The sequence below is a fragment of the Vanellus vanellus genome, assembly GCF_965231255.1.
Source record: "Vanellus vanellus genome assembly, chromosome: 23".
Classification (NCBI taxonomy): Eukaryota; Metazoa; Chordata; class Aves; order Charadriiformes; family Charadriidae; genus Vanellus; species Vanellus vanellus.
Window position 1 is genome coordinate 4,975,154 of NC_138928.1, and position 12,544 is coordinate 4,987,697.

Consider the following 12,544-nt stretch of genomic DNA (forward strand, 5'->3'; position numbering starts at 1 on the left):
GAAACGGGAAGAAGGGTGCCAGGGGGAGGGGAGAAATCAAAAGAGTCTCTTGGTGGATCATCAAGTAGCTCTTCTCGCTGAACTGCCTAAAACAAGAGTGGCGCAGCCAGAGGACAAGTGGATAAGGAGTCTCCGGCTCAGACTGGATCGCGTCTCTCCAGCTGGAACGGAGAATAAGCTCCGTTATCAATCCAGGCACAGGTCGGGCCAAAGCAAGAGAACGGGCGCCTGTCTGGGATGCAGCAGCGGAGAGCGAGAGCAGCTGGCTGCGCAGTCACAAGTTCAGTCGCTCAGCGGTCTCTTTTCTGAACAGAAATGAAGTAAATGCAGGCACCTCCCCGGAAGCATATCTGAATTATGAGAAAACTGGACAAACCCAGCCTGCCCTCCCCCAGGACCCGTGAGCTCAGAGCCAGCGCTCTGGATGCAGACATCGGTCTTGCCGAGGAGATCCAGGTGCTGAGTCCGTGACCCAGCGCAAGGAAGGGGATGGGAGAACAAGGAGGCCAAAGGCGTGCTTGATCCGACAGCGAAGGACAGGTCTGCGACCTGACCGGCACTGACTAATCCCAAACCCTCCAGCTCAGCCAAGACACAGAGCCTGTGGCACGTGCCGTGAGCCCAAACCTGCTCATGTCCGCCAGCTACAGCTGCACCAAAGCCACCCCAGGGGATGGGGGGCAGGTCGGCCAGGGAACCTGGCAGGCTTCTGCCTTCTCTTCTTGAGGGACAAATACAAGTTACAGATCAAGAACTGCAGCGTCTTGCTCTTCCATGTTCCAAACCAAAGGGCATTACAAAACAAGGCTGTCTCCCCCCCCAGCCCACTGCTTTTTCAAAGATCACTTGGGTGTCCATAGTGAAGCATTTAAGGCTTTTATCATCAAACCCATACACCCGACGTTTAGCGTGGAAGTACTCTTTAGGCACTTGAACAAATGGCTCAATTATCAAAAGCACTTAGCATCGCAGCAGCCTCCGGGTGTGAAGATTTCCAATGTTTTACATTAGAAAAAATAAAAATAAAGGATACTTCAGCACTCAGGTAGGGCCCTGTTCGAAAAATCTTGGGCCAGAGGCTACTGGTCACGAGGAGCATTCATCCAAGAAACACCCCACCTTTGGCAATAACATTTTGCCTCAAAGACTTCCTCCTGAAGCCCGAAGCGGACAGACCAGGGGAGGATGTACAGCCGAAAAACTGTTTCTGTAGGTGGTTAAGCAGCTGCCAAATCCATCCCCAAAACAGCTGCATTTCAGCACACAGACCTTGTTGTGGGAAAGGGAGGCTAGTAGGCATATAATTTGAGAAGAAATAAAACAAAAACAGTCACCCTTTACGGGAAAGAAGTGTTTAAAAAACTTAGGAGAAGCCCTCGCAGGACCCGTCTGCAGACAGCAGGGGAGTAACCCGGCTCACACGCCAAGGAATAGTCTGACAAGACCTCGCAAAAATAGCAACACATTGCCCTTCAGCAGAACCTCACCAGTGCGTCTCGCTGCCCACACACCTCCGCAGAAAGTTAGTCACAAACACTTTGTCTAGACCAGCCAAAGCTAAGGGCTGTTGAGCCTCTGCGTGCCCACAGCCTGGACCCAAACACCCAGCTCCTGCTTCTCCCTGTGCACCGGAGGCAGCGTTCGGACCATTTCAAAGTTTAAGTGCGGAGTGTGGGCCAAGACCCTGACTCCTACTTGGTGTACGGACAGTCTTTGAGCAGTAGAAAGCTGCCACCAGCAGAATTACTCCAGCCGGTCCACTCGTATAGGGAAGGGGACTGGTGAGAAGGACACACAGCTGCAGCCACTCTTCTGCCAGTGGAAGGTGACTCACACCCGGCAGCTGAACAATCTGAACGAGGAGGAGCATTTGGTCCCAGTGCTATGGCAGCAGGAGGGACTTTGCCTTTCTCCAACAGGTAACTGTGGTTATGCTGTGCCTCAGTAAGAATCAGCAGGTCGAGGGAGGTTATTCTGCCCCCTCTACTCCGCTCTGATGAGACCCCACGTGGGGTACTGCGTCCAGCTCTGGAGCCCTCAGCACAGGAAAGATGTGGACCTGTTGGGGTGTGTCCATAGGAGGGCCACAAAAATGATCAGAGGGATGGAACACCTCTCCTGTGAGGACAGGCTGAGAAAGTTGGTGTTGTTCAGCCTGGAGAAGAGAAGGCTCCGGGGAGACCTTATTGTGGCCTTTCAGTGCTTAAATAGGGCTTATAAGAAAGAATTTTTAGCAGGGTCTGTAGCAATAGGAAAAGGGGTAATGGTTTTAAACTAAAAGAGGGTAAATTCAGACTAGACATAATGAAGAAATTTTTTACACAGAGGGTGGTGAAACGCTGGACCAGGTTGGCCAGAGAGGTGGTAGATGCCCCATCCCTGGAAACATTCAAGGTCAGGTTGGACTGTCTCTGAGCAACCTGATCTAGTTGAAGATGCCCCTGCTCACTACAGGGGGGTTGGACTAGATGACCTTTAAAGGTCCCTTCCAACCCAAACCATTCTGTGATTCTGTGACTCTATGAATCTTGACTCCTGTCTGGAAATAAAATAAAATAAATTTTAAAAACCCATAACCAGTGTAACAGCAAATATGTAATCTGGATCAGCAAATGACAGGCACAGGCAGCATCAAGAGTTTCTGTCCTGCTCCATGTTTTGTCCAACCCAGCAAGAAGCAGGGGCTGTAAGGAGCTGCCGGAGGGGCTGTAGGCACGTGTCACCCTGCCCACCTCCCGCTCACGGTGCTGTTTCCAGCGCGCTCTGGCCGCGCTGGCAATGTGTTAACTCAGGCGCCGCGCCGGGATGCAGCCAGCCTGCAAGCGCTGCCCAAAGCCTTTCTGCCTGGAAAGAGGAGTCTGGGCTGAGGGCAAACAGACACAGCCCGTGACCAGCTCCAGGTACCTACTACAGCAGTGGCTGCTGCTGAGATCAACCAGGCAGCAGCGGGCAAGCAATTCCTCCAGCTTCCTCAGGGACGGTAGGCTTGTTCTCAGGCAGCCTTCCAGGAGAGCTCTCCCTGCTCTACTTCATTGTCACAGGACTAAAAACCCTCTGAGAACAGATTTTCCTTGTGATATGGCAGCATCGTTTCGGGGCCAGGTGTGGAAGAGGCACAACAGTAGGTCTGTTAGAGGAGAGAGCAGGCGGCGGTTCTGAGCGCTGAGGAGTGAGAGGTCAGAGTTACTGAGGACTGTGTAAGGAAAGCTAAAAACAATCATTTAAAAAGAAAATAAATTAACAAGTCCTTTCCATCTGATGCAACTTGGTACATAGGTAAAAGATAAGTCACCTTTTGGAATTGGTCCTAACGAAACGTTACTGGTTTTTCCAAAACAAGACATAGTAACTTTTCTCCTCAACGGTTTCTCCCAGTCAGAACAGAGGTGGGGAAGGACGGAAGTGTGTGTGCACACATCTGCACCCCCTTTGCTCCACAGACAAACCTTAACCACCTTTTTTTTTTTTTTTTTTCCCAAGGACATCTCCTCCCAGTGCCCTATTTGCAGAAGTATTGCTCAAGAAGTTGAGTAAAACTACAACAAGCAGGGGAAGAGGATACAACTGTAGCTGGAAAACAGGAGGGCCAACGATTTCTTCCTCCCCTCCCCACGCCGCTGCCTCTCCTGCTCAGTTTAGGTAGAATTACACAGAAACATGACCCGTTATTAAAGGAAAAGTCCATTTCCTTTCTCTCCCCTGTACAACCCCCTTTGGTGCTGGCTGTGCAGTGCTTTCTTTTGATCAAGGCACCTTTGGAAAGCACTTATGGCCCGAAGCACAGAGCCCCGATGCCTCATATTTACACCTGAGATTAGCCCTGCTGCACTTCTCCTGCCCCCCAGCCCCAGAACTAGCCCCCGGGGCTACAGCGACAGCATGGGGACAGCAGGTGCCACACGAGCCTTCCCGCGAGTGTGTGCGAACACACACACACACGTCTCGTTTTGCCACGTGCGGGCACCCGCGTGCTGCCCTCACACCTTCCACCTCACACCGAATACTTCGCCATGTCACTCTTATCAAAGACAACTTTGGTTGCAAAGTAAATGGCTACCAGGCCAAAGCCGGCAGCCGACACCATGTAGGCAGTCACCGACTGCGTAAACTGCACGATGGACCCCATGAAGAGGGAGGGGACAACCTGAGAGAGGAGAAAAGCACTGTCCAAAATAGCCAGGTCCAAGCAGATCCCTCGGCCAGGAGGCACCGGGTCCGGTTCTCCCACCATCATCATGAGCGAGACGTCGCAGGAGGAGCTGACGCACAGAGCCGAGCCGGCGGCTGGAGGAGAGGAGGAGGAGGAGGAGGAGGAAGAGAAGAGGCTCCCAGTATGTCCGTTCTGGTAAGGCAGCTTCTGGCTGGACAGGAGGCCTTTGGAGAAGGCTGACTTCTTGTTCAACTGAGCTGCGTCTTCCTCCTCTTTGCTCTTATATTTATGCAAAAAGACCTAGGGGAAAAGAGGAGGGCACGTGAGGAATGAGTAGGGAGGGTGGAGCAAGCGAGGTGGGGGGCAGAGGGGGGGCCCCATTTTTTGTGCAAGAGAGCAAAACCACTCTGTGCTTTGGGTGCGTTGGGTCAGGCTGCCGGAGGTGGGGAGCGCCGGCAGCGAGCCTGGCCCACGTGAGGTGGCCTCCAGGAGCCAGCCTGGCTCTTCCCAACTGGCACGGGATTCAAAGCAGCCCTGACTCACCGGGGAAATCTGGCCAAGCGGTTCCTCTGTTGTGTTGGAGCTCTGGAGCTCAGCAGAGCGCCTCAGCCCGCAGCCAGCCCAGGCTTCGCACCTGGGGACACGCTGCGCTGAGCCCTGGGTTGTCACCTCCTCACTGGGTGCCAAGGGAATCCGGGCACCAACTGCAGCTCACCCCATCCTGACACCAGCCGAGGCACGCTTGCAGGACAGGAGTGAAGGGCCAGAGCCCGCTTTGGACATACCACAGAGCCAGCGCGCTCCAGACGAACAGAAGCGGTTATAAAGCGGCTGACTGGGAAATCAAAGCCTTCCCGCAGAAGAGCCCAAAGGGCAGGCGAAGAGTTCAGAGCGGATGCACGGCCACTTCTCCATGTCTGATACTTAAAAAGTGAGATGGCACAGTGCTGGGAAGGCAGGAAAGAGCTCTTTTCTCAGCTCCGCAACAGACCTCCACTGAGTTGCTCCATCCGCCTGACCTGAGCCTCCGCCGTCGGGCTACAAAAGGTGGGGAAAAAAAATCTTTTTCTACTCGCCCATTTTTTGCCCCGCTCTGCTCGAGCTGCGAGTTCTCTGGGGCACAGCTCACTCCAGCAGCATTCACGCAGAGCATCTGGATGAAAAAGCTCTCCACGTTAACGCCAACAAGTAACGGGCAGTCATGTGCAGACAGTGAAAACGCTGCGGAGCTCCAGCTTTAAAACTCCAGGGCATTTGCACTTACGCACAACCACCGGTCTGCACGGGGTAGAGCAGATAACGCAGGACGTGTTAATCCATTACCCGCATGGTGAGACTGAACAAACTGGGGCACCTCCAGCAGTGGCACAGGACACGTCCAGGCGGGTTTGGAATGGCTCCAGAGGGGGAGACTCCCCCCCTCTCTGGGCAGCTGTGCCAGTGCTCTGCCGCCCCCACGGGAGAGAAGTCCCTCCTCAGGTTGAGATGGAACTGCCCATGGTCACGTTTGTGCCCGTTCCCTCCTGTCCTGTCACTGGGCACCACTGACAAAAGACTGTTCCCATCCCCCGGCACCCGTAACGGGTTGATAAGTATTGATAAGATCCCCTCTCAGTCTTCTTTTCTCCAGACTAAAAAGCCCCACGGCCCTCAGCCTTTCAAGACCGTCACTTATCTTATGTGGAGCTTAAAAATCCTCCCACGTGCCTCCTATTGCCATCAGACTTCAAAGCAATCCAAAACCCAGCACAGAAAGGGCACCGTGTTGGCCAAACTAGGATGTCCTCCACAGTTCATATTTGACGCTGACGTGCCCAGAAGCCTGCTCAGCTGCCCTGAAGCTCCATGCCACATTTCTTGGTTTCTGTACTGGTCCAGGCTATTCAGAGATACGAGTTCTGCCAAGGGTGTTTGAATACCTAGCGTAGAGAATTAATTTAAACCTAGAGAAAATTACTTAAACACATACTCACAGGAATGACCTTTGTGAGAACCTCTGCTTTAAAACCAACCCTCCTTACACAGAAACAACCACAGGAGCCACCGGTGCCTCAATCAGCAGCCTCATCTCCCTCCATAGTTGATGGGGAGTGGTGGGAATGAGGAACTTAGCTCTCCCTAATCTCCCGCAGAAGATGTGAGAGGCCACCATGCATCTCACCTCTACCGAGCTTTCAGGCACTGTTCGAACATGCCGATCTTTCCGTCCTGCTCTAGACAAGGTTTAGTGGCCATGCGAAGATGGGAGAGCATGCAGGAGAACGGAGCGACTTACACAGCCTGCGCAAAGCAAGGAGCTCCAGCTGAGGTGGCCCTGCAGGCTTTGGCCAACGATCCCGCACGGGGTGGACGCAACAGCCACTCCGGATGCCCCTTCCGCTGATTCGCTTTGGGAGGAGTGTTTAAAGTTAAAAAAAAAAAAAAAAAGCCAAAAAAGAGAGGGAAGAGAGGAAGCGGGAACAAGGGAAGGCAAACAAAAATGGTGACGGATTTCAACCGTAAGAAAAAAGGAGAGAAAAGAAATGGGGAAGACGGAGAATTTTCTGCAAAAGGCATTCTAGGGACTGCTTCTTGTGGGGTCTCCCCGCAGCCTGCTGCAAAGGAGCTGGTAAAGGAAGGAGGAACTTTCAAGTTAGGGCAACAGAGAGACCAAACCCAGCTATACCCCACACCTCATGGTACTGAGAGCGTTTCCCCGTCAAGCCTTTGGCAAACATTTGGGCATGTGGCCTTCACATTCCCAGCCTGTGGAGTTTGGTTTTCATTCTGTTGATATTCTGTCCATGGGAGATCCCAGCCAGAGCGAAGCTTTTGCAATGCAGAACACTCCCTCACACCCTTATTTTGACAGGGTGCCTGGTGCAAATTGGGATGGGTTGGTCAGAAGTATTTGTTCAATGTGAACATCTGGATGCCTGTGGTAAAAACTCCTACTTATTTCACTGCACAGTGAACCGCCTGCCATTGGGATGAAAGAGCTGCTCTCAAACCACAAATTAATTTTGCATTTGCAGCACAAGAGAAACTCCTATTAATCCAGTGTGCAACTCAGGAACCTCCTAGGACTTCTCCACAAGGATAACATCTGTGGGACAGGATTACTAGCTTTTGTGTTGGTGTCAAAAGTTTCACAACGTTTATTCTTCTCGGAGCTAGGGGAATAGGAAGAACCTCAGTTTTCATTTTACTGATCTTCATGCTTTTTTAGCACCTGGGGTCGGCAGTGCTGCAGATGTGACGGCTGCAGAACGCACACGGGTATAACTAACCTGCACCAGTTTCCCTAAAAATATGCAGAACACAGAGGAACATAGGTCCCTTCTAATCCACCGATCCTAGCTGATTTCTCCCATCTTACCCACTTGCCACTTTTCAAAATTGCATAGTGCTTGCTGTGAGCAGGGGATGCCTAAGGAAGGAGATGCTAAACTCTCTTATCTCCTCCATTTCATCTTCAGAGAAGACACAGCCTGGAGACAAGAGGCACACGAGGCAAACCTTTGCACACAGGCACGTGTTTCTCTTCCATGAGCTGAACTGACCGTACCAGCTACAAGTGGCAGAAGAGGCTGGCCAAGCCGTCCTGACAGCTACCTGGCACATCGCCCTCTGGAGCAGATCCCTACCTGTTTTTCATGATGATACAGTGATGCCAGTGTGTACGGCAGGATCTGGAGCGCAGAGAAGGTGAAGCCCGTCAGAGCAGCTGAGATGGTAACGACGATGACACTGTGGGAAAGGCACATGACGAAGGCAGCCACGGGGAAGAACACCACGCTGGCCAGGTAGACCGCCCGCGTCCCAAACTGCTTCACCATCCGGTCCATGATTGTCGAAAAGAAGATGGATGTGACGCATTGCAGGAAGAGGCCCAAACTACCCATCCGGACACCTGCAGGTAAGCAGAGGTGGTGAGAGACACTGCCCTGACTGCACCCCACCTTCGCGCAGCCAGACACCGCTGGGTCTCCTTCCCGCTCCTTCGGTCCATGCAGAGTGTGGCACAGCCACAAACAGCCCTGGCTACTACACGGCTGGGTCAGGAGGCAGAGCACCACCACCTAACACATCCCAGGGTGGCACCAGCCAGACCACAGCTCCCACCATCCACCAGCAGTGAGCAGTTCCTGCACGTGCTCCTGGGCACCCCAGTCTAACTAAAGGGGCAAAATCCAAATGCTGTTCTCATCTTTGGATGTGGTTGTTCGCACCTTCCTTCTCTCGACCCAGGATCTGTCACCTGCTCATGAACCAGGATCTGTTGTTATCTGATGCCAAAACCAGCAACAGAACAAAAGGAACAAGGCATTGTGCTTAAGCCAAGGTAAAGTACACAACATCCACTAAACGACTGCAGTATCCGGTAGCAATCCGGACCTTACCCTTTGCAAAGATCTATCAGATTTCAGGGAATTAAAACCATTAACTCTTTGAAGCGAGGATCATTACTCAACACATGTTTCTATGACAGCCAGCACAATGGAGTCCTGACCCGCTGGAAGCTATACAGTGCAAGCGTTAAACAATAATTAAGCTCCCTCTAAGTTAAACAGACACTCAGCACAAAGAGGCAGTGTACTGCAGAGCTCACGGAGGCAGTGAATGGAAAACTCAGAGGGAAAGATATACAGCTGGAGGAGGAGGGCCAGGAAGGTGCCTCCAAGAACAAAATACTGAGCTCAGGGAGAGGAAAAGAAGGGCTGGGCAGCGAGTCACGGCTCTGGCACAGCACAGCAGGCAGAGCGGGACAGCGGGCAACGACGGCAAGCAGGTAACGAGCTGCAGTGAGCGGTACCCCATGATGTGGACGTGGCAGCTACTGACCACAGTAGTGAGCGCTATCAGACAGCGCTGGAGAGAGGGGTGAAAACCGGGGAAACTGCTCGAGGGCTCCCCAGGTACAGACGTGAGACGGGAATCTCACAGTAGCACAAACGGAAGATGCAGCAAAGGCCACCTCGCTGCTACAGAGCACGTCCTGGCTTTCCCACCCCTGCCCTCCGAGAGACGGGGAGCACCATCGCCCCTCGTTTAAAAAGGAGGGAAGAGCAGTGGAATGAACTGGCCGCGGCAACCACGGCCCGCAGACAGAGCCGGATACGTCCTGCTCGGCGTGCAGCCTGCCAGACCGTGCTGCCACTGAACAGTTCAGCCCCGGGCCAGGGCTGTGCTGCCAGACCCAGTTCCGTGCGGGGTAGCTCGGAGGACAAAGAGGCATTTCCCTGTTTGGTCCACTGTGCAACGCTCGGGGGGGCCACAGAGGAATGTTTTGTCCCGACTCACCTGCAGCAAGTTGAGTTTCCTGTAATGTTTTTTTGCATTACCAGCAGAGCTGAGCCCATTCCCAGCTCCCGCTAAAAGCTCCTACCCTACGGAACACGTGCTGCAGCCTCAGAGCAGCCGGTTCCCTCCTCACCTTCATCGTAGTGGCGCCTGGCGTCCGTGCCTGGCTTGGCTCGGGGGACGCCGTGGTACAGCCCTTCCCCAACAAAGTCCGTGTAGAACAGCATGAAAGTCATGAGTGCCATCCAGCTGCAGAGCTCGGCCACGAACAGGCGCCGGATGACTTTGGGGATGCGGCAGTAGAGGCTGTGAAGCCGCGGCACCAGCGCGCAGAGGTTTCTCAGCGCCTGCGTGACGTGCCTGGCCTGCAGGAGACAGGAGCTCCTGGAGAGCTGGCAAGAGCAGCAGGCGGGCGGCGAGGGCTTAGGGGGAACGTCCTTCAACGCTGGGCCATCCAGAGCATCCGCCTGGGCGGCTGCCTCCTCTGTCACGAAGAGCGTGGCCAGCACACAGCCGAGGAAGATGACGGCAAGGAGGCTGAAGAGGCAGGTCTCCTGCCCGCCCAGGTACGGGGCCAGAAAGCTGCCGCCCCAGTCGATGGCTGGAAGCAGGTAGCCGATGCAGCCCCCCAGGCTGATCATGAAGGCGTACATGGAGAAGGCCTGGCGGCAGTTGTCCGGCTCCTGGAAGAGGTCGGAGAGCAGGGCTTCCAGCGGAGTGAAGCAGACCTGGCCGCAGAAATCCAGTAAGCTGATGCCCAGGATGAGGAAGGCAATCTCCAGCGGGCGAGCGTTGAGGGCGAACAGGCTGGCCAGGCTGCTGGCGTGGGGGATAACGAAGAGGCTCAGCAGGACCCCCAGGCACAGCATCCAGATGAAAGGTCGCCTTCGGCCGTAGCTGCTGTGCCAGTGGTCGCTGGCGGATCCGATCAGCGGGACAAAAACCAAGCCAAGGACGGGCCCTATCCCTGGAAAAGAGAAAGGGGTGATGTTGGGGGGGCAGACCTGGGGGACGCTGGTCCATACACACTGCAAAAAAAAGCCTGGGACATTTCAAGAACTCGGTAAGCTTCGCTGGGTCCCAGCCCCCTCCTCCAAACACCAGGTGTCGTGGTTTCAGCCAAATTGGCTACAGGGGATGTGGGGCACCCCAGACGGGACCGACAGATTCTCCCCTCTACGCCTCTTCAAAGAGAGAGGCAGAGGAGGGTAAAAGGGACTTAAGAGTTTAGAAGGAGCTAAACTACTTTAATGAAATATTAATAATAGAATAAAAGGAAATAATGAAATACATACAAAAACATATCAAGCTCCCAGGATGACAATCACGACACTGGCTGGCACTGGGGCAGTCCCAGGCTGGACTCAGTGACGGACTGGTCCTTTGAGCTGGAAACGAACCAGCGACCTAAGGCTGCCCTTGAAACAACAGCAGCCCTGCAACCACCCTGCAGAGAAAAGCCTCCACGCCCTTATTTGCCCCATCCCTCCGGACTGGAAGGGGAAACAAGCACCTCAAAGACAAGGAAAAAAACCTGCCTACCTAAAACCATGGTCATGAACTTCTCCTCCACCCCCACTTCCAGCAGCAGCGGCGGCACGTAGGTTATCCCTGCAGCCAGGCAGACCTCCAGACCGAACGTCAGGGAGTTGACCAGCAGGAGCTGGGTCTTGCGGTTGTGGAAGAGCATGCTGCCCCAGGCTGGCTGAGCCGTGCCGTCCCCACCGCCCTTACTGACAGAGCGCGGCGGCGCTCCGGCTGCGGCGCTCCCAGGGATGCCCCCCAGGCAAGGGCTGGAGCTTCCCTTCCCGGTCTGCTGGGCAGATGCTGCCTCCCATTTTTAGCAATGGTGAATGAAGGGTCTTTTCCTCTTCCTCTTAGTGCAAGATGTGGCCCCGGCAATGTCGCGTCTGGGCGTGGGTGGGCAGGGATGCCGCTCCAGGCTTCCCCCTCCGCTCACATGCTGTGGTCTGAGAGAGGAGAGAGCTCGTTAGACACAGCGGGGGCCAGGGCAGGGGAGAGGGCTAAAACCAGGTACCACACAGGCACGTCATCGCCGAGAGAGGCAGTCCCCATCCCAACGGGCTGGCAGGGACGGGAGGATGAAGAGAGGACGTCTGGGAGAGCGGCAGGGTTAAAAGACACGAACTGCATTGGTGCCAGGTTCCTCTCCAAGGGCTCGTGACAGGTGAGACAGGCACCTGTCAGACGCGGTTTGGGAAAATCCAATCCCGCCTGCGGGCTAAAGGAGGTCTAACGACCTCTCCATGCCCCGTCCAGCCTCATCCTGTCCAGTTGCAGCGGAGAGACAAAGGATTTAGGGTCCCCTCTCCCACTGCGATCAATTAAGAGTGCCCGGCGAGGAGCAGGGCTGCAGGCGCTCGCCTGCAGTCACACAGGGTCATCTCTAGAGACCCGCGCCACTGCCTAATGACCGGGGCGTCCCCCGCGCCGCCCCGCGGGCTCCCAGGGAAGCAGTTTCACCCGAATCCTGCCTCCAGCCCCTGAGACGGGGCACAGAGAACAGATGGTGCCTCTGCGGAGTTTCACAAACAAACCTGACCCACTTTAGCCTCATCTAACAGTGAATGGCAATTACCTTACTCATTAGTCTGAGTCATTTATTTGCCCTGTAACGTGCTCCCTCTCTCCAGCCTTCTGCAGGGGGGAGAGGCCACCAGATCAGGACAGGGGGTAAGCGACTAAGGCGCGAGTGACCACATGCCGCTTAGTAACCTGTTACGAGCTTGCCACCGCGGCAGTCTACAATCGAAAGAAATCCTGCAAGGTTACCAGCATCTGGTCCACCAAACTGCTGTTTTGCTAAAAGCACCTCGGGAAGGCGGTCTGTAGCTATGCTGGGAAAGGCAGAATGGGTTAGCACGACACTAAGCTCCTGCACAGACACTGACTCAGGGAGTCAAACACACTGCTGCCCGGCTCTCGGGATCCACGCGCTCCGACCTCTCACCCTAAATGAGCCACTACCGGGTTTCTCTCTGGGGACACGGCATAACAGGTCCCGCTGAATGCGCTTCCGCTCACGGCCCATTTCTGGACTGTGCACGGCGCTCCCGGTCTGCAGAGACCCTTCTGCCTCCCATCCCGCCG

The 12,544-nt window shown here is 54.6% G+C and overlaps 1 protein-coding gene across 1 annotated transcript; it reads right to left on the reverse strand.

Annotated features, from left to right (window-relative positions):
• Window positions 1-3,991: 3,991 nt before the first annotated feature.
• Window positions 3,992-11,487, reverse strand: SLC45A3 (solute carrier family 45 member 3; the record flags this gene model as incomplete). The annotated part of the gene is made up of 5 exons (XM_082494605.1): window positions 3,992-4,450; window positions 7,777-8,042; window positions 9,567-10,400; window positions 10,976-11,191; window positions 11,472-11,487. The coding sequence occupies 5 exons, from the start codon at window positions 11,485-11,487 to the stop codon at window positions 3,992-3,994; spliced, it is 1,791 nt and encodes a 596-aa protein (XP_082350731.1).
• Between the last annotated feature and the right edge of the window lie 1,057 nt (window positions 11,488-12,544).